Source organism: Octopus sinensis, linkage group LG18 (assembly GCF_006345805.1).
Source record: "Octopus sinensis linkage group LG18, ASM634580v1, whole genome shotgun sequence".
NCBI classification, from domain to species: domain Eukaryota; kingdom Metazoa; phylum Mollusca; class Cephalopoda; order Octopoda; family Octopodidae; genus Octopus; species Octopus sinensis.
In genome coordinates, this window is record NC_043014.1 from 572,697 (window position 1) to 595,000 (window position 22,304).

General features: G+C 42.3%; 1 protein-coding gene across 1 annotated transcript in view; it reads right to left on the reverse strand.

The window, feature by feature from the left end:
- Positions 1-3,930: 3,930 nt before the first annotated feature.
- Positions 3,931-22,304, reverse strand: part of LOC115221470 (protein FAN) — a 65,912-nt gene continuing 47,538 nt past the window's right edge. The window contains exons 25-32 of the mRNA XM_029791654.2: positions 22,061-22,122; positions 19,112-19,173; positions 16,837-16,890; positions 15,707-15,842; positions 14,304-14,342; positions 13,374-13,476; positions 8,105-8,217; positions 3,931-4,612 (exon numbers count right to left, since the gene is read on the reverse strand). Coding sequence (XP_029647514.1) covers positions 4,506-4,612; positions 8,105-8,217; positions 13,374-13,476; positions 14,304-14,342; positions 15,707-15,842; positions 16,837-16,890; positions 19,112-19,173; positions 22,061-22,122 — 676 coding nt within the window. The 3' untranslated portion in view covers positions 3,931-4,505. The remainder of the gene's footprint in view (positions 4,613-8,104; positions 8,218-13,373; positions 13,477-14,303; positions 14,343-15,706; positions 15,843-16,836; positions 16,891-19,111; positions 19,174-22,060; positions 22,123-22,304) is intronic.

Genomic DNA, 22,304 nt, shown 5'->3' on the forward strand with positions numbered 1-22,304 from the left:
CCGTCAACCAAATCCACTCACAAGGCTTTGGTTGACCCAAGACTATAGTAGAAGACACTTGCCCAAGATGCCATGCAGTGGGATTGAACCCAGAACCATGTGGCTGGTTAGAAAGCTACTTACCACAAAGCCGCTCCTATGCCTAATGTACAAGTATAAAGAAAAAAGGATTCATTATATTAAATGTTATGAATGATATCGAGTGGAAATAGGGGGCGCTGCAATCCCACAGTCCCCATACCTTAGTAGTTTGGCAAAAAGGGATTGATAAAAGATTACAAACAAAATAAATAAAAGGATCAGTTAATTGACCCCTGGAAGGCTGCAGTCTGATGATTGAAGTGTGAAATAAAAGAAACATACTCACACATCTGTGTGTGTGTTTGTGTATGTGTTTTTGTGAGTGTGTTTGTGTGTATGTGTGTGTTTGTGAGTGTGTGTGTGTGTGTGGGTTAAACTTCCCAATCTTTTTGTCTCCTTTTTTCAGGACAGTTTCATGCATTGATGAACCATCAACAGAATTGGAAAACATAAAGATTAAAAGTTGTAGTTGAGAAAAAGTTGGCTGACATGGAGGACTGGAAGCCAATTGAATATTGGAAGAGAGTTACCGGCATCATCGTGATGATTTGTGCTTGGCACTCAAATGCCAACGTCTTCACTGCTGCTCAACTCTCTGTGACCACTATAAAGGCTGTCAGGTGTGACATGGACAGCTGCACATAACTTGTACGATCCTCACAAGCCATTTGTCAACATTTACTTTCCTTTGTGCTTACCACATTATAGTCTACAGTACCCTGTCAGACACTGTCTCTAAGACAAGGAATGTCAGGAATAATTCTGTACTCTTAGCCAAGTGTTTCTACTATAGTTGCCTCACTAGGAATAGTGCATCTGTGGTACCTGTTCCAGCACAAATCAATTGTGCCAGAACTCTTTCTCTCTGACCTTCATAATTTGATCCAGTTGTTTCAAAATCTCTCTCAGGCATCACCTTTGACCTTGTAGCAGTTTCCAGTGACACTGTTTTTTCGGTCTTTGGGTATGACACCTTCTTGTATGACTTCATTAATTAGCCACGTGTCCTACCTTACCGGATATTTTAAGCATCTCTACAGCTTTCTCCCATTCTCCGGTCAACTTGAATTGCCGGTCCCTCTGTATGGTGAGTAGATTGTAGTCCTTCTCTATCTTGTGTGTTTCCCACATACACCAGCAATTCCACATCGATGGCAGATATACCATTCTCCTTCCAAATACACTTCTTACCCGTGACATCACAGTTCTCACCTTTCCATCCTGAACACTTCACAACTTGAACCCTCACATGGCAAGACAAGAACGAGTTTCTTCCTTGTCCCTAGCGAAACGTACCTGTCCCTTAGCAGCTCTCTTAACCACTTGATAATACTCCTTACCATTACCTACCTTGCAGGTTTTCCAAACCTTTATTACCCTATCACCCATAATAATCCACCACCATGTAATATATTCACTGGGCTGGGCCTTCACTCCAGCCAAATGTCTGATCTGCAGCCCTAAACAAGTTATCTCGTAGAAAGTTCTTGACTTCAAGGGAATGCCGACTTCGTGGTGGGTCCATTAATGTACAGCAACATCTGTGAGAAATAAGAAAAACTGTGCCATGGTTTGCCAGCAGTTGCCAGATTTACACATTATGAGGTTTGTCCTCTCGTTTAATTTACCTGTAATTCATTTATTTATTCTCAAATTCTCACAAAAAGATGTAGTTTACAACTATTATCCATCAATAAGTATTCTTAATTCCAGTAACATTTCTGATGGGTGTTTTGTCTTTTTATTGCCATCATTGGCACAGAGAGAGAGAGAGAGAGAGAGAGAGAGAGAGAGAGAGAGAGAGAGAGAGAGAGAGAGAGAGAGAGAGAGACCTGTGGCAGTGGCAAGCAAACAGGCCATAAACTTTAATGAGATGAAATATTCACATACACACACACACTCATTTTCATTATTGTTAAACAAGCATATTATTGGAAGGGACTTCAAAGTTTTGACCAGTTAAACCATCGTCACACGGTCAATGGTATTCTCGTTTAAGAATGATAAATTTGTACTCTACAAAACTACAGAGTAACTATTCAGGTCAAAGCAAAATTGTTTTTATTAGAACTGCACAATAAAAACAAACATTAACAATATGTATATATGTGGATAGATTAGAGACAAGTATTCTCTGTATAGAAGACACTTCATAATGCTCAAGAGATTCAAACTTGAGCAGGTTGAGGAATAAATGTAAGGAGAAGCAGCCTAGACAAGTCTCTGATGGGGTTTGTTATGCCTCTATTGCTATCATTGGTAGGATGTTAGGCAATGGGGGAGGAGAGAGAGAGAGACCTGTGGCTATAAATGGCAGTGGAAAGCAAATGTGCCATCAACTTTCATGAGAGACAAAATATTCAAACATACACAAACATACATACATTTAGTTTTCTTAAACAAGCAGATTATTGCCATAGCACTTGCCTAGATTGCTTATCCTTACATTTACTCCTATATATATATATATATATGGCACCATTCGAGTGTGATTGGTACCAGTGTTGCCTTACTGGCACCTGTGCCGGTGGCATATGTAACAAGATTCAAGCGAGGTCATTGCCAGTACCGCCTGACTGGACCCCGTGCTGGTGGCATGTAAAAAGCACCCACTACACACTCGGAGTGGTTGGCGTTAGGAAGGGCATCCAGCTGTAGAAACTCTGCCAGATCAAGATTGGAGCCTGGTGCAGCCATCTGGTTCGCCAGCCCTCAGTCAAAACCGTCCAACCCATGCTAGCATGAAAAGCAGACGTTAAACGATGATGATGATGATGATGATATAAATTTTTTCCGTAATGAGATTAAAAAAAACCCAAGGCTGTGTTGATTTTAGAACATTTATAAAAGCCTTGGGGTTTTTTTTTATTTCATTCTGAAAAAAAAAAAGAATTTATATATACACATGCTGATATATGACCTACGTTGGACCCCTTATTTGCATAATCCCCAAACCTGGAACTTAACTATGGTCTGTCCATAGCACTTATTCAGCATTACCTGACACCATTACCTCTCATAACCTATATATATATATGAGTGGCTTATTAGCAATTTAACAATCCAAAGGCAAATTCACAGGCATCACTAAAGTGACACAGGATACAAAGTGGTACCAGCACTGCTAGAAATAAGAGTCAAAACACACTATCTTAATGACTGACAAAGGAGATAAGTTCCCTAGCGAACAAAGTCAGATCACCAGTGATTTTGAATTTTGATACAGAACATCTTAATTTTCATCCCTGTCTCTTACTGTGCCTAAGGTTAAACTCAACACATGTGTATACAAGGGAATGCTGAGAAGTTCCTCACTTTAAGGGTATCATAAAAAGCCTGCTTGGAGGCCCAACTTTCTAAGTTCTTTTACAGGGCTTAGAAAATCTGAAGGATTGCTGCAATGAGTGAATCTGAGAGGGGAATATGTTGTATAGAGTCATAATTAACTGGTCCTCCTATATATTCTTTTACCCAACGCTAGGAACTTTTCAGCACCCCTTGTGTGTATGTGTGTGTATCATAAGATGTCCGACTGCTGCTGTTGGGTTTAGAACTCCAATACAGATTGTTGTCATCGTCCAGTCTTCTTATGTTACTGTTAGACGCAACCGTCGTGAAATTCAGGCCAAATTGAAGAGAGATTATGAGAAATACAAGTTTATGTTATTTGTCCCAACAGCTGTTTCACCATTGTGGTTAGTTGGAACCTCTCTACATTGGATGTTCCAAGTGTTATTGGATGCTTCTCAGACCATCAGGGCAACATCTTATTGTGTTATGTTACAGAGATCAAATGGCGTGGGGTGTAGGGTGGGGGGTAGATTGTGAAATTAATGAAAACAAAACAAATTTAAAGAATAGAATAACTTTTTTATTTTAATTAAAGTAATTAATCACAGATGTGGGAGAGAGGTGGGGGTAGGAGCTGATGTCAAAGTGGTCATAGCAACAGCATTAAGATGGGAAACTTGATATCATAATGGTGTGCTTGTAACATTGCAGTTTTATGGTTGTCAGTGTTGTAAATGTGGCATTCTAGTGTTACAGAAGTGCTATTGCGGTATTTTTAGCAGTGGTATGGCAGCAGTATTGTAGTGGTATCGTAGCATTACTATAACAGTTTGGTAGTGTTACAGCAGTGGTATTGTAATATCATAGCAGCCTGGCAGCAGTGGTATTGGAGTGTTGCAACAGCAGCACCTGAGTGTCACAGTAGTGTTATTAGAGTGTTGCAGCAGTGGTATCAGAGTGCAATAGCAGAGGTACTGGAGTGTTGTAGCAGCAGTGGTATTGGAGTGCTGCAGCAGTGGTATTGGAGTGCAGCAGCAGTGGTATTGCAGCGCAGCAGCAGCTGTGCTCCCCACCCCACCAATTATGGAATGCTCAGGATGAGACGTTGATGATGTGTTGTTGGTCCCTACTGGTCAGAGATAGGCTGAGAAGGAGGTCACTTCTTGCCATAATACCACACGACCGTCTTCTCCGCCAGTGACAAGGTTTCGATTTTGGACGTGGAGTGTCGTCACGGCACCTAAAAAGTGAGAATGCAACATTAGCTGATGGCGACCAAAGACAACAACAATAATGGTAACTTTATATGGGAAAGAGGACAGAATAGGGTGAAACAACAATCTGTCTATATATATATGTATATATATTGATCTGGTAGACACACTAGTCAAATTGACTACATCCTCACCAGGAAAAGGGAAAGATGGCTACTTATAGATGCCAAAACCTTCCCAAGTGAAGAACATACCCCACAACATACACTAGTAGTTAGCGACTTCAGAATCAGGGCAATATGGATGCCCAGAAGACGACCAGTATGGAGGAGAAGGGTCTAGAAGTTTAAAGATCCTGCGAATGGACAGAGATTTAGAGACGTATTACTCAAAGCTTTTGATGAAATAGAGGGGGATACAGCATCACATGATGTGAAAGAGAATTGGAGGTTTCTATGGGACAACCTGTTGAGGGCCACTGACCAGATCTGTGGATGGTGCAAAGTTCCCTCTCGACCCAAAGTAACATGGTGTTAGGAAGGGCATCCAGCAGTAGAAACTTTGCCAGATCAGATTGGAACTTGGTGTAGCCTTCTGGCTTGCCAGTCCCCAGTCAAACCGTACAACCAATGCCAGCATGGACAGCAGACGTTAAACAACGATGATGATGATGATGATGATATATATATATATATATATATATATATATATATATATATAGTCACTATGAGGATATATAAACCTCTTATAAGGATGGTTCCATCAAAGTTACACTGGTTTAATATATTACAATATTAAGAGATGAGAGTCGTGCAAGCCATGTACAGGGATGCTGTCAGTAAGGTGAGGGTTGGCAACGAGTACAGTGAAGAATTCAAGGTAGAGGTAGAGGTCCACCAAGGTTCAGTCCTCAGCCCCCTCCTATTTATCATAGTCTCCCGGCAATAATTGAAGAATTCAAGACAGAATGCCCGATCTGTAGGAAAGGCGTAGGTAGAAACTCTATAAGATGCACCAAGTGTAAGCTATGGACACATAAGAGGTGCAGCAATATCAAAGGAATGCTTACTGGGAAGATAGTTTTTGTATGTGGCAGATACACAGGAGCAATAAATACTGAAAATGTGCAGAGAACAACTTCTGCCACGTTCCAGGGAGAAAAACTAGAAATAGTTGATAGCTTTCGTTACCTAGGTGACCAAGTCAGTAGCAGGGGTGGGTGCTCTGAAAGTGTAGCTGCTAGAATAAGAATAGCCTGGGCTAAGTTCAGAGAACTCCTACCTCTGCTGGTAACAAAGGGCCGCTCGCTCAGAGTAAAAGGTAGACTGTATGATGCATGTGTACGAACAGCCATGCTACATGGCTGTGAAACATGGGCCGTGACTGCTGAGGACATGCGTAAGCTTGCAAGGAACAAAGCCAGTATGCTCCGATGGATGTGTAATGTCAGTGTGCATGCTCGACAGAATGTAAGTACCTTGAGAGAAAAGTTGGACCTAAGAAGCATTAGATGTGGTTTGCAAGAGAGATGACTGTACTGGTATGGTCATGTGGTGAGAATGGATGAGGATAGCTGTGTGAAAAAATGCCACACCCTAGCGGTTGGGGGAACCTGTGGAAGAGGTAGGCCCAGGAAAACCTGGGATGAAGTGGTGAAGCACGACCTTCAAACATTAGGCCTCACCAAGGAAATGACTAGTGACTGAGACTTTTGGAAATATGCTGTGCTCGAGAAGACCCGGCAAGCCAGATGAAACCATAACCCGTGGCCTATGCCAGGAGCATAACCAGCCCGCTTATGCATAGCTTTTCCTTCTTTGGTCAGTAAACTCTGCTTGCAAAGACCTGTTGAGGCAAGTGAAATCAAAATCAAAATCAAAAATCATTTTGATGGCTGGCATCCATGCTAGCGGGGTGCAGAGAGCACCATATGAGTGTGATCATTACCAGCGCCGCCTTACTGGCACTTGAGCCCTGTGCTTGTAGGGTGCTAAGAGCACCATCCGAGTGTGATCGTTGCCAGAGCGGCTAACTGGCTTCCGTGCTGGTAGCACGTAAAAGGTACCATTCGAGCGTGATTGTTGCCAGTACCGCCTGACTGGCCCCCGTGCCAGTTGCATGTAAAAGCACCCACTACACTCTAACCCTAATCCTAGGCCCCTTCAGAGCTTTGGTGGTGGTAAGGCAATGCTTGTTGGGAGCTGAAGCATGTCCTGGCATTGAAAAGAAGGGTTAGTTGATGGGACATGATCTTAAATATGTCGATGTGTCTTTCACCGGGAGGGCTTTTTGACGAGGAATGATACCTGTTTTTATTTGCTGTCAAAAGAGAGAAGAATGGCCTGGCCCCACTGGAAGATGCTTTTGAGGTTTCTGTTTCTGGCATCAGTGTGGGTTTGGTGTGTGGTGTCTGGGGTGGGAGTGGATGGTTGGGGAATGTTACAGAGGTATCGAAGGGTTGTGTCATCTGTGTAAGAGTAGGGGTCGTGGAATGTTGTGGCAATATAAGTCATTGATGTAGAAAGGGAAGAAAGTGGGTGAGAAAACTGAACCTTGGGGCATGCCAGAGTTGGTAGAAAGAGGGACAGAAAATGCTATTAACACATTCCACAAGAGCGGAACTTGATTGGAAGCTACTGATCGGAAAGAAGAGTAATAACATTATTTTCATCAAATTCCTCAAATAATGGGTGACAGAGGAGAGTAGGACACCATTGGGTTTGGTTTTGTAGAAACTGTACTGGTGGTCATTTAAGGGGGGGGGTTAGAGAGAGAGAGAGAGAGAGATGTAGGATGACGTCATTTTAATGGCTGTCCCCATTGTGTTAGAGATATGAGAAGAGAATAGGGTAACGGCTGGTAGAGAGGTTGCTTTCTTAGTAAAACAGAACCCACTGTTATTGTGACATGGAGTGGGTAAAAATGTTCTTCAAAGTTGATGGGAATTATTTCGACAAAGGACTAAAAGAATTGATTGTAGTTTGGAAGATGGAATAGTTTCAGGATGAAGGATACCCTCAGCCACCTTTTATGCTTTGTGATGTTCATCTGTTGTCTTGCTGGATAAACACCACCCAGTTGTTAGGGGTGGGTGAGTTACCCCAGGTAGTGTAGGCCTTTCTTTTGCCTGAACAGCTTCAGTACAATATGAGTAAAGTTGGGAGTCTTGGGGTATTGAATTTTTGTGATGGGCTTGTGTGGAGGGTCATACTTCAAAGGATAGTTTCATTAGTTGTAGTGGGAGTGGTTAAACAGTGGTGGTGGTCCTTGAAGTTCTAAAGGTACAAACAATGAAGTTAGTAGAGGTACTTGATATTCTTGGACTAAACATTCCTCCTGAAGAGAAACCTGTCTTTGTATCCTGAGAATGATGAGGGTCACTTATTGATGGAGAGCCAAGGAGTGAAGTTAGGATGATGTTAGCACTTTGCCCACATACAGGACGGGTGAATGTTCTTGTTGGAAGGTTATCTGATGTGTCAGAGGCTGTTTGATAGGGTATTTAATGTTATACTCACCATGATGGGCATCTGGTATGTAGTCAACTTGACAGAAGTTGAATGGATCCCACACACACACACTGCCAGCATTAGTACCAAAAATCAGATAAGCATCCAAGCGGCCCATACATCTGTAACAGAGAAGGACACATTCAGGGGGAAGGTCATAAACAATACATAGGTCCTTCAACGGCATCAGGAAATATCAATAAAGGATACCAGCTGCAGCTCAGTGCATGAGGTCAACATTTGCACACACATTTATGTGTGTGTGTGAATGTTTACATTTTGCCTGAAAAAATTGTGAACAGTGATGGTTGTTGAGGTTTCTGTTAGCAAGTCATCTTGTAGCTCTGAAAATAGTTTGAAAACTCTTTTACCAGAAAGAATTTGTGATTAGAAGGGTGTAAACTGGGTGTAAACCAATGCTTCAATAATATGTCTAACTCTTGCTAGCATGGGAAAATGAATGTGAAACAAACAGGTGTTTGTGTGTATGCATGCATACATACATACATACATACATACATACATACATACATATATATACACAGTACTCTGTCAAACCATCCAACCCAAGTCAGCATGGAAGGCGGACATTAAATAAAGATGATGATATATATGTAACGAACAGTACATTCATAATCATCACTGTGTGTGTGTGTGTGTGTGTGTGTGTGTGTGTGTATATATATCATCATCATCATCATCATCATTTAGCGTCCGTTTTCCATGCTAGCATGGGTTGGACGGTTCAACTGGGGTCTGGGGAGCCCGAAGGCTGCACCAGGCCAGTCAGATCTGGCAGTGTTTCTACAGCTGGATGCCCTTCCTAACGCCAACCACTCCGAGAGTGTAGTGGGTGATTTTATGTGCCACCGACACAGGTGCCAGACGAGGCTGGCGAACGGCCACGCTCGGATGGTGTTTTTATGTGCCACCGACACAGGTGCCAGACGAGGCTGGCAGACGGCCACGCTCGGATGGTGTTTTTATGTGCCACCGACACAGGTGCCAGATGAGGCTGGCGGACGGCCACGATCGGATGGTGTTTGTTACGTCCCCAAAGCACGGAGGCCAGTCAATGCGGTACTGGCTACGGCCACGTTCGGATGATTTTCTTGTGTGCCACCGGCACTGGTACCACAAAGATACAAATTCCATTGATGTTCATCTATTTTGATTTGTTTTGATTTGATTTTCACTTGCCTCAACAGGTCTTCACAAGTGTCACAAGAAGGAAGGTATGCACAGGTGGACTGACTACGTCCCAGGTAGGGGCCACGGGTTACGGCCTGACTAGTCTTGCCGGGTCTTCGGATGGTGTTTTTATGTGCCACCGACACAGGTGCCAGATGAGGCTGGCGAACGGCCACGATCGGATGGTGTTTGTTACGTGCCCACAGCACGGAGGCCAGTCGATGCGGTACTGGCTACGGCCACGTTCGGATGGTTTTCTTGTGTGCCACCGGCACTGGTACCACAAAGATACAAATTCCATTGATGTTCATCTATTTTGATTTGATTTGATTTGATTTTCACTTGCCTCAACAGGTCTTCACAGATCTTCACAAGTGTCACAGGAAGGAAGGAAGGTATGCACAGGGGACTGACTACGTCCCAAGTAGGGGCCACGGGTTATGGCCTGACTAGTCTTGCCGGGTCTTCGGTTGGTGTTTTTATGTGCCACCGACACAGGTGCCAGATGAGGCTGGCGAACGGCCACGATCGGATGGTGTTTGTTATGTGCCCACGTCACAGAGGCCAGTCGATGCGGTACTGGCTACGGCCACGTTCGGATGGTTTTCTTGTGTGCCAACGGTACTGGTACCACAAAGATACAAATTCCATTGATGTTCATCTATTTTGATTTGGTTTGATTTGATTTGATTTGATTTGATTTTCACTTGCCTCAACAGGTCTTCACAGATCTTCACAAGTGTCACAGGAAGGAAGGAAGGTATGCACAGGGGACTGACTACGTCCCAAGTAGGGGCCACGGGTTATGGCCTGACTAGTCTTGCCGGGTCTTCGGTTGGTGTTTTTATGTGCCACCGACACAGGTGCCAGATGAGGCTGGCGAACGGCCACGATCGGATGGTGTTTGTTATGTGCCCACGTCACAGAGGCCAGTCGATGCGGTACTGGCTACGGCCACGTTCGGATGGTTTTCTTGTGTGCCAACGGTACTGGTACCACAAAGATACAAATTCCATTGATGTTCATCTATTTTGATTTGGTTTGATTTGATTTGATTTGATTTGATTTTCACTTGCCTCAACAGGTCTACACAAGTGTCACACACTTGCCTCAACAGGTCTTCACAAGTGTCATAAGTAGGTGTCACACACTTGCCTCAACAGGTCTTCACAAGTGTCATAAGTAGGAAGGTATGCACAGGTGGACTGACTACGTCGCCGGGTCTTCGGATGGTGTTTTTATGTGCCACCGACACAGGTGCCAGATGAGGCTGGCGAACGGCCACGATCAGATGGTGTTTGTTGTGCCCACAGCACGGAGGCCAGTCGATGCGGTACTGGCTACGGCCACGTTCGGATGGTTTTCTTGTGTGCCACCGGTACTGGAACCACAAAGATACAAATTCCATTGATGTTCATCTATTTTGATTTGGTTTGATTTGATTTTCACTTGCCTCAACAGGTCTTCACAAGTGTCACACACTTGCTTCAACAGGTCTCCACAAGTGTCACACACTTGCCTCTGCCTCAACAGGTCTTCACAAGTGTCACACACTTGCCTCAACAGGTCTTCACAAGTGTCATAAGAGGGAAGGTATGCACAGGTGGACGACTACGTCGCCGGGTCTTCGGATGGTGTCTTTATGTGCCACCGACACAGGTGCCAGATGAGGCTGGCGAACGGCCACGATCGGATGGTGTGTGTTGTGCCCACAGCACGGAGGCCAGTCGATGCGGTACTGGTTACGGCCACATATATATATATATATATATATATATATATATATATATATATATGTTCTGGTAAAGTGTATGTATTGCTTCAGAGCTGGGACCCAACTTTTCGTCCGATGATTCTTTGTCTAATGATTTTTTTGTCCAACGACTTTTTGTCCAGTTTTAAATAAACTCTTCAGAAAACAAAGTGACCATCAAAATCAAATAATCATTGAAAATTGCAAATGGAATGTGGGCATTTCCCTGATGTTACTACAGTCTTGTCTTTCGTCCTAGGCACTAAAATTTCTGCTTTTACCAGTTGACTTTGAAGTCCTTTTGCTTTTGTATCTGGAATTTCAACTTCAGATCTACAGATTCTGCTATAAGAACTGAATCATCAGTGTTCAAGAGTTCAAGGACAGCCAGTCCTAAATTCCTGTTATGACTTGGATTACTGAAATAAACAGGACAGGGCTGAGAACAGAGTCCTGATGAACTCCTACATCATCATCATCATCATCACCGTTTAATGTCCGTTTTCCGCGCTAGCATGGGTTGGATGGTTCGACAGGGGTCTGGGAAGCCAGGAGGCTGCACCACGCTCCTGTCTGATCTGGCAGTGTTTCTACAGCTGGATGCCCTTCCTAACGCCAACCACTCCGCGAGTGTAGTGGGTGCTTTTTACGTGCCACCTGCACAGGTGCCAGAGGAGTCTTGCATCGGCCATGATCGATTGGTGCTTTTAACATGCCACCGGCATGGAAGCCAGTCAAGGCGACCAAATTCATTGATACCTGCTCCTTTGTACATGGTTTGTGTGGCCTTCACAAGCCATCTTTATTTACCATTAGAGTGTGGGACCGTGTCAAAAGCCTTCTCCAGGTCCCCAAATGCTAAATGCAGAGGCTGACTCCCAGTTGAAAATTTGTCATGCAGTTGTCTTACAAGGAATATCGTATCACTGGTGCCCTCTACTGGAAACAAAGCTGAACTATATCTCATCTAGACTAATCCTCTCCTTAATTTTGCAATCATTTCCCCAGAAACTTTCCCAACCTGGTCCAGCCCCTGTATGAGGCTTCTATGGTTCCCCTTCTCTCTAGTAAAGCTCCTTTACCATTCTAACACTTCATAATGCTGCTGCTACACCAGTCTTTGGCTCTGACACTCTCCTGGATTTACTTGATTTACTATTCAAGTAACGAATCTGCTATCTTACTTCATTGGCTGGTTTTCCTGCCTTCATATCCTTTATCGCTTTCTCTCAACCACACTCCTGTCACCTTAAATGGACAATCCTTTTGTTGGGTCTATTCAAAGAAGTCTATCTCTCTCTCTCTCTCTCTCTCTTTCCCATGCAGTCTTCATGTTCAGCAACCTTACTTTTGATGTCTCTTATCAACGTCAGTGAGTTACCAATGCAGAACACCTCATGCCTCTAATCCTTACATGGCTAAACACGTACAAACCTCTCCCTTTCTTCCTCTCACCTTACTATTTTATCAAGTTATTTGATAGTTTTCTTTACTGCTTCCTTCCTTCCAGTTCTTTCAAGCATGTCTCTTTGCTGTCGGGGCAAAAAGGGTGTCTACAGGGTGTCTACAGGGTGTCTACAGCCACCCTGTACTTTCCCATCAGACACAGCTTTCATCTCTAGTCTCCAACAGATTGTCTCATAAAAACTGCCAGTTCTTCTCCATCATAAGTCTCAGCCTCTTCCTCCTTATTGTAATAAGCATCATTTAATTCCCTCTAAATCTACGACCAACAAAGAACACAGCTTCCAGTTCTTTCTACTCAAATTGTCTTTATGCTGGGAGGCACAGTCTTCACTTGGCATCCTAACATGACAATCACCTGCCATTCCTGTTTTCTGATAAGAATAAAATCTATTTTGTTTGTGTAGAAAGTATTGAGGCAGACAAATACACAGAAACGCATCAGTTTCCCCATTTTAGCAGGGAAAGATTGGAGAGTTTTTGTAAAGCAGGGTTTTTTGTAAAGCAGGGTTTTTTGTAAAGCAGGGTTCTTGTAAATGGATGCCTTCTCAGTTGCAAACTATTTCAGCCACTTCTTACAACACGCAGGGACACAGTGGACCCTATTCTGAAAGCAGGACAAACATGCACAGACAGCATAAAAAAGATGTAAAACTTGACGAGATTGTTTCTGAACTGTGAAATGGTAGACAGAAGACAATTCCAAGAGGAATGATGAAGAGACAAGGGGGGGGGGTAGAGAGAGAGAGAGAGAAGAGAGAGAGAGAGAGAGAGAAAGAGAGAGAGAGAGAGGGAGAGAAAGAGAGAGAGAGAGAGAGAAAGAGAGAGAGAAAGAGAGAGAGAGAAAGAGAGAGAGAGAAATAGTTTCACCTAATTTCATCATCCATCTTTTTACTGAATGTTTCAATTCCCGAATAGGAGTCAAGGATCTTGAAGTAACCATCGGATCCACACGTGTATAACTGAGTTTTATCTGAAAAGAAGGGAAAAGAAGAAAAAAAAAGATTATTAAACAGAGTTTGACAGAACTTTCTGGATATTTCTCAAAGTAGTAATCAAATTCACACAACTGTACAGTAACTGTTTTCTAAAATAAGGGGCACTGCCCGCAACCCTCACAAACCTATTCAGTCTATAGAGGATGTTGATTCCTTTTCTAACCATATTTCTGCTAAAAGAACAGTCTTTGTTTCAAATAATTTTGAAAATACCTATTCCTTTATTACCCACAAGGGGCTAAACACAGAGGGGACAAACAAGGACAGACATAGGTATTAAGTCGATTACATCGACCCCAGTGCGTAACTGCTACTTAATTCATCGACCCCGAAAGGATGAAAGGCAAAGTCAACCTCAGCGGAATTCGAACTCACAATGTAACGCAGACGAAATACCGCTAAGCATTTCGCCCGGCGTGCTAACGATTCTGTAGACCAATTGCAATCTTCAAATTGGGGTTTTGTGCTTATCTTCACCTAAAGTCATGAATATTGAGTCAAGTGAGTAATAACCAAAAAAGTCCAATCAAGAAAACAAGTGGCTGCAAAGGGGGTTCGGGTGAAAGATCCTTGGGGTAACATTACTTGACAGGGTGCAAGTAATGTTGTGTAAATGGTAAATGGTAGAAGAATTGAGTAAAAGAGCAAGGAAACAATAACAACAAACACAACAACATTGGTTGGTATACAGAAACAAAAAGGGGATATTTGTATTAAGGGGTTGATTGATGAGTTATGCTAGAGATGCAACACATTCTATTCATGATCACTCACGCAATACAGGAAAAGACACAACACTCACCTGGACTAATGATCACTGAATTCACACGACCTTGGTGACCTGTGAACATGGTGGAAGAAAAGAATAAAAAGTTTGGTAAATTAAAACATTGTCCCTTATAATGCTGAATAGCCCTGGCCACCACACCCAACCCTGTGCTTTTCAATCTCTGTCCCTAATCCTTTTCTGATCCCCTCTTCTCATTTCTCATCCCTCCACCTAGAACCATCTCTCGCCTCTTTCTCTCTTTTGCTCTCCCTCAGTTATAGGGGCCACTTTAAACCCTTAACCTAACAGATTACATACAAGGTGATCATCACTAGTCATGAAAAAAGAACCCAGAACATTCTGGAAAAGGGTTGGCATCAAGGAAGGGAATCCAGAAATCATGTCAAAGCTGGCACTGGAGCCTGGCACAATCCGCCATTTCATCAGACCCTGGCAAATTGTCCAATGGAAGCCAAACCTTAAATGATGATGATGATGATGATGTCATACGTTGCTATGGCAGCCATTCATTGTCAGAGAACATGATGCACTGAAATGCAACACAAACCACATGAACAGCCCCCCCCCCTCACCTCCGCCTCCCTATCAGGTGTTTGGATGTCAGGCTTACCAATATATGGTAGTATAGCACAACGCACACAGCCAGCCACTCAACCAGAGACAATAATAGTGTCAAGTAGATGTGACCACCACAACTGACAAATTGTTACTCTTCAGAAATCTAATCTGACTTAATTGTTTATAAATAACATTTTACTATTGCAAGTGGATATAATTACTAAAACACTTGATTACTTGAATCCACGCACCATTCCCTCCCACTCAACACCCTTTCCCTCCCACTCAACCAGTTTCATTTCTTCCTCTCTCTCACAACCTTTGACCCCTTTTCTCTTTTTCCTGATTAAGGTCCAAAATGCTAAAACCCTGTTTTCTTCCCATCAGTTCTTTGCCGTTCCTGTGTTTCGTAAAGGATTCACAGGACACAAATCCCTGCCATCAATGCATCGTATTCCCAGCTAATACCAGAGTCGTTAAAGCTTATCCTGTTTGTGTTGTCTTTTTTTTTTGTCATTCTTCATTGCATTTACTAATTATAATGAATGACTAATGAAGGGAAATAACTCAAGTGGATCAATGGCACAAAAAAGCTGCAATGGACTAAATGCTGTGTGCAAAAGCATTGAGAATTAGTTGAAACTTTCCTCTTGGATGAAGGAAGAAAATAATCCCAAGCAGCAGCAGTTGTATGTAACATCCAAAGAGAAAAGGAGAGAATTTCAAAGAAGTTAGCTGAAGAAATCCAATAAGACTGAAACCTAGTCGTGGTTGTATAAGTTCTCAATATTCTATGGACAGATTTTGTGTGAAAAGGCCATTAATTCAATGTTGAATGTGTGAGAGATGTTACTTACATCGGTGATGCTTGAGAAGGTAATAGTCATAGAGGTGCCACAACCAGACACCACCATCTTTCGTCCCCGTCGCCAATAAGGAACCGTCCAACGCAGCAGCCATGCAGTACACACTGGAATCGTGTTCCAAGGAACCCTGTCAAAGAACATTGGAAATTCAGTTAGACATCTATTCCCCTTATACACTCACTCACACACACGTATATCTGTGTGAACATGCAATGTGTGAGTGTGTGTATATAAGGATTTTTTGCGTAATGAGATAAAAAACGAAGGCTGTGTAGATATCAGAACATTTATAGACAGAAGGTCTTACAGCTGTTTCCAGGATATTTATTAATTATATCCCTTCATTGGAGATGGTGTGAGAAGATGGTTAAGTAATGGTTAATTTAGATTGGATACAAGTGAGGTGGAGGAAAGAAAACAGATGTGAGGTATGTAGGGACATTGAAGTTGTAGATCCATTTTTTAGGCAGAATGGTATATATGTAATATATATATATACATATATAGATGTGGAGAATGCAACGTTTCAGACAATGTCCTTCTTCAGGGTTGAGTTGCAGAAGGACTCTGTTGGAAAAAGCTGCATTTTCCCATTCCTCACACCAACTTCACTCTACTCTCTTATCAATTTCAAAATGACATTTAGGAGACAAAAACTATACAGAAGTTTATCATCATCATCATCATCATTTTATGTCCATTCTCCATGCTGGCATGGGTTGGGTGGGTGATCATGGTCCAACCTGTCCTTGCTTGGAGAGGATGGAAGATCCCATTTCAATTGCATTTCATTTTGGGGCAGCATTTCTATGGCTAGTTCCCTTTCTTAACACTGTATATATCTCTCTGAGTGGTTTGTCAGTGTGTGTGTGTGTTCCCTACCCTTATGTCTCACACTGAGGTGGTATGATGTGTGAAGACCAGTAGAACTAAGTGCCTTAATTAAAAAGAAGTAAATGTTGGCACCAGGAATGGTATCCAAGCATAGGACACTGCCTCAAGAAGTCTCATCTCACCCCTGCCAGCCTGAAAAAGTGGACATAAAACCTGAACTCTACATTAGGACACACAGACAGAAATAATGAGAAACTGATCAAAGATAGACTTTAATGTGTACATACCAAACAATCTTGGTTAAATAATCGGAAATTCATTGAGCTGGAATAATGCCACACCTGCCGTAAAAAGAATAATAATAATAACAACAATAATAATAATAATAATGATAATAATAATAATAACAACAACAATAATAATAATGATAATAATAATAATGTAGGCTTGGAATTTTGGTGGAGAGAGGATAGTTGATTTCATCAACACCAATATTTAACTGGTACTTTATTTGATCAAATCTGAAAGGATGAATGACAAATTGATCTCAGCAGAATTTGAACCGAGAACATAAAGCTGGAAAAAGCATTTTGCTTGCAACAGCAACAATTCTGTCAGCAAACAAATACGTGGACCAAATTCCTGGCAGCCACAAAATAAGTGAATTATAAAAGACCATACTTAGAAGCAAATCACATATTCTACATAAATTCCTCTCTGTGTAAATGCAACTCATCCGGTGGAGTCTTTTTGTCTCCCACAGACCTCATCAGGGTTTCCACTTGCACAGCATTTCATCTTTTAGCATCTTCAGATGCAAAACCTTGTTGTTCTTTGACATCTCTGGATGAGATCTGGGTGCAACTCCCATGAATTAAAGTAAATAAAATATCAATCCCTTCTACTTTAGGCAGAAAGTCTGAAATTTTGGGAAGGGGGGGGGTTAGTTGACCCTTCCCCCCCAGCTGGTGCTTATTTCATGATATGTTATATTGGGGACAGCGAAGACTTAGAGACTGGTACTTGGATGTTAAGTATCATTGAAGACAACCAAGTGGGAACTTTGACAATAGGTTGCTGTCTGCACTTATAGAATTAGCCTGAACAAGAGAAATCAAGAGCTTGGAGAAGTCATCATCATTGTTTAACATCCGCTTTCCATGCTGGTATGGGTTGAATGGTTTGACTGAAAGCTGATAAGCTGGGGGCGGGGGGGGGGGTCTGCACCAGGTTCCAATCTGATTCGGTAGGGTTTCTATAACTGCACGCTCTTCCTAATGCCAACCACTCTCACAGGGTAGTGGGTGTTTTTTACATGCCACTGGCACAGATGCCATTGACCGAACACCGGCATCGGTCACAACTATTGTATCACTTGGCTCCACAGGTCAACACAAGCACAGTATATCACCAAGGGTCTCGGTCACTTGTCACTGCCCCCACAAGGCTCAACAATCGAAAGGTGCTTTTTATGTGTCACTGGCACAGGGAGTAAGATATATAAACTGCCATTATAGTTTTAAACATAATTAATTAGAAAGTCAGTTTCAAGGAGAGGAGGTTGGGGTTGATTAAATGAACCCAAAGTATTTTAACAGCTGCCAAAAGAATGAAAGACAAAGTTGATTTAAGTGGGATTTGAACTCAGAATGTAAAGGTTTGTAAATAGACACTGCAAAGTATTTTGTCTGCAACTTCACAGATTACGTCAATTCTCCACTTTGATATGAGAATAGAAGACAAAAATTTAGAAAATAATTCTAAAACCCCAAGACACAGACATTCACAATTCATGAAATATAACACTGTTCACATCCTGCCACAGATCATATGTGTGTGTGGGTATATATATGTGTATATATATATATATATATATATATATATAATATATATATATATGCCTTAGTAGTTAGGGTGTTGCGCTCACAATTGCTAGAATGTGGTTTCAATCCCAGGCTGGGCATTGTGTAGTGTTCTTGAGCAAAACACTTTGCTTCAGATTGTTGTGTGATCATTTTGTTATCTACCTGAGTGGCACGTCAGGCACCTGTACAGGTAGCGTCAATCTGTTGGAGAGAGTGAGCTTATGTGAACACAAACATTTGACCATTAGAAACAAACAGTGTGTGTGATTGTTCAGCAAGTAATTTCAGAACCCTCGTATGTCAGGAGAGTCCATGATATATATATTGAAAGTAGGACTGCTGAGGACTGTATACCTCATACAGGGTACCACAGATCATACAAACCATACACTGAAAATATCTCCACAGAGCAGAGAAATATCGAAGTGACCCCCAACAGTGATGAGATGTGAAAGACAACCTAAGTGAGATTTGAACTCAGAATCTATCGTGATATATCTAAATACGAGAAGGAATTCCTTAGCTAACAGGAAAGAAGAGGAATTAGTTAGGCATAGGCATGGTTGTGTGCATAAGGAGTTCACTCTCCCAACCATCTGATTCTGGGGTCAAATCCTCTGCACATCTTATTAAAGTTTTATTTTCTACCAAGCCCTGAGTCAGTGAAAGAAATAGGAAAGAAGTGAGGTGAACTTACCTTGACATCAGAATCCCAGGATGAAGAGATGAGTTTGTTGCCAGACAGCAGTAATGATGAGACTAAACAAGAGAAACACAAATGTCAAAAACTATATTTTAGGAATATTCCGGAAATAATTTATATTTATTGATCTGTTTGAAGTTATTGAACAGTGAAGAATAGGATTGAAGAGTGAAAAAGTAAATTTACACCCACCCACATACATACATGTAAATATTCACACAAACACACACATACATGAGTGGCTCTGCGTGTGTGTGTGTGTGTGTGTGCGTGTGTGTGAATATCTATTTCCTGTGCACTCCTCAGAAAAAGAGCGGCAAGCAATGAAGTTTGCTGTTTCTGTGCTTTTAAAGATGTGTGGAATAAAAAGAAATTCCTTTGCATGAAAACATGCAAATGTTAGCAACAGGAAAGGCATCTTGCTGTAAATAATAACTCAATGATATCGATTTATCTCACCATGCCAGTACGACAAAACAGACACAGGAAATATATACACGTACAGACACTTTACGCTGATGGCAGAATTTGTTGAGGCAGATTTTCTACGGCTGGATGTCCTTCCTGTCACCAACCTTCACTTGTTTTCAAGCAATATTTTCTTGCAGTTAGACAAGCTTTTCATGCAAGACTGAAAATGAACAATCTCTCTTCTGTGATAACGATGCTCAGCTACAATCGTCATGAGATGTGTGTAGACAAAGGCACACGCTTGCACTCATGCTCACACACACACACACACACACAATGGTCTTGTTTCAGAATCTACCAATTTTACTTCACAAGGCTTTGGTTAGTCTGGGGCTATAGTTGAAGATATGTGTCCAAAGTGCCACAGAATGGGTTGAACACAAGATCACATGGTTGGAAAGCAAGATTCTCAACCTCACACACACACACACCTGCACCCCCACCCCCCCTCCCTCCCTGTCTTGCTCTATCTCACCTTTTTATACTACGAAACATCAACAGATGGACACTTGCCAAATTAAGGCTAACAAAATACAAAAGACAAGTCAAAATTGACGGCTTAGAGAACTTTGTCTCTTCCTTTGAGTGTAGAACATGGCTGAGGGATCTCCATCGCAGAGCCCTAAAAAGCTATAGTTTCTATAGGACTATGGCAGAAATCACACCTATGTTCTTGTCAAACTACAGGCCAATCTCTCCGACTTCACATATCCATAAAATATTGCAATGAATCATCAGAAAAAATAACTGATAATGTTCCTAGAAGAAAATGACTTCCTGAACAATACACAGCCTAGCTTCTACCCACGAAGAAACTGCTTCACACAGCTCTTACAGCACTATGACTGGGTTTTGAGACAGCTGCTTGGCCATTCAGATGCCAATATGATATATCATGACTTCACAAAGGCATTTGATAAGGCAAATCATGGCATGGCATGTGAGACTCCAGCATTGCTGGTAAACCGGGAGAATGGCTACATGACTTCCTTAAAGACAGAAATCAAGGATTTGTAGCCAATGATACCCTCTCTGAGGAAACACAAATTCTAAGTGGTGTCCTCTAGGGAACTGTCTTGGGGCCATTACTGTTTATAATAGTTCACTTACACATGCCCATGGTCACTCAGACAGCCACCGTCACAAGCTGTGCTGATGACACAAAATTATCACAGGCAATAAAGAACCCAGATGACCCCACAAACTTACAGTGGGGACCTGAATGCAATATACAAAGTGGGTTGAAGTTTAATGTTGGAAAACTTCAAGCACTATTTGCTCACAAATACACTGCAGCCTGCATCGACAGGATCTGAAGGCACTGCAATCCCAGGGACACAGGCAGTGAGAGAGTTGGGGGTCAGTGTGTGCAACGATGCATCATTTCATATGCACATTACCAAGATGGTAGCAAAATGCAGACAACTGATAGGATGGATCCTAAGGTCCTTCAAGACAAGAGACCAAAGATTATGTAGACCCTGTGGAGGACCTTTGTTCTTAGCTGACAGGACAAGTACTCTCAGCTGCTACAGAGAGCCAAACTAACAGCAGAGCCTGAAACAGTCCAACGCTAAAAGATTGAAACAATTCAGCAGATGAGCTACGAGGAGACGCTGGGGAAAAAAAATACAACTTTACTCCCTGAAGCAGACGTGATAGATAAGTAATAATCTACATATGAAAAATTCTGGAAGGTCTAGTACCTAATTCGGACACTGACTGTTATGCAAAGGCCCCCAAATGGGATGCTGTTGTATTGTACTAAAGGTACCATCCACTCCATCTCAGTTCAGGACCAGGTACTGCAATAGCTTAGGGTTCAAACGCCCACAGTTCTTCAATGTAGTGCAACAAAAATTAAAGAACCTACACAGTGTGGACTTTCTCCTTTCCACGACACCAGATGAGGGCAGGGATGCCAAACTGCCTAAACCACTAAATGGGATGACAACCAGAGCAAAAGCACATACAGGAGTGGTAAAGTGAAACCCCACCACCCTGAAGAAATCAACCAAAGAAGAATCATAAGTAAAGGTGCAAAATCATGGTGGTGCACCAGCAAGACTGCAGCCAGGTGGCCTGAAACAAATGCACAAATAAAAGTATGCATGCACACACATGCACGCGCACGCGTATATATAGGCCCAGGTGTGACTGTGTAGTTAAGAACCACATGTTTTCAGGTTCAGCTCTACTGCGGAGCACCTTGGGAAAGTGTCTTCTGCTGCCGTTTCAGACCAAGCAAAGAGGATTTGGTGGACGGAAACTGAAAGAAGCCTGTTTGTGTGTGATCATCCTCATCATCATCACCACCATTTAACATCAATTTTCCGTGCTGGCAATGGCTGGACCACAGGTACACACACACACACACACACACACACACACACATGCAAATTAGAGGCAGAAGTGATGTGGGGCAGATGTTAAGAGATGTACAGAGATGAGTAGAGTCTGTTCTCGACTTACCAGCGTCTTCATGAGCAAAGAGTGTGTCGAGGATACGGCCATATTCAATGCTGTAGAAATATCTGAGAGAGAAAGCGAAAAGCATGACTGTAGTTGTTGTTAGGGGTGGGGGTGTGGTGGTGGTGGGTGCTACAGTTGTTGGGTCAGTCCCTGATCTCTCAGGACAATCAAACAAACCCAAGAGATGCTGATCTGTTGTTTAACCCCAGGTCAATCCCGATCAAGCAGAAATATGATCAAAGAC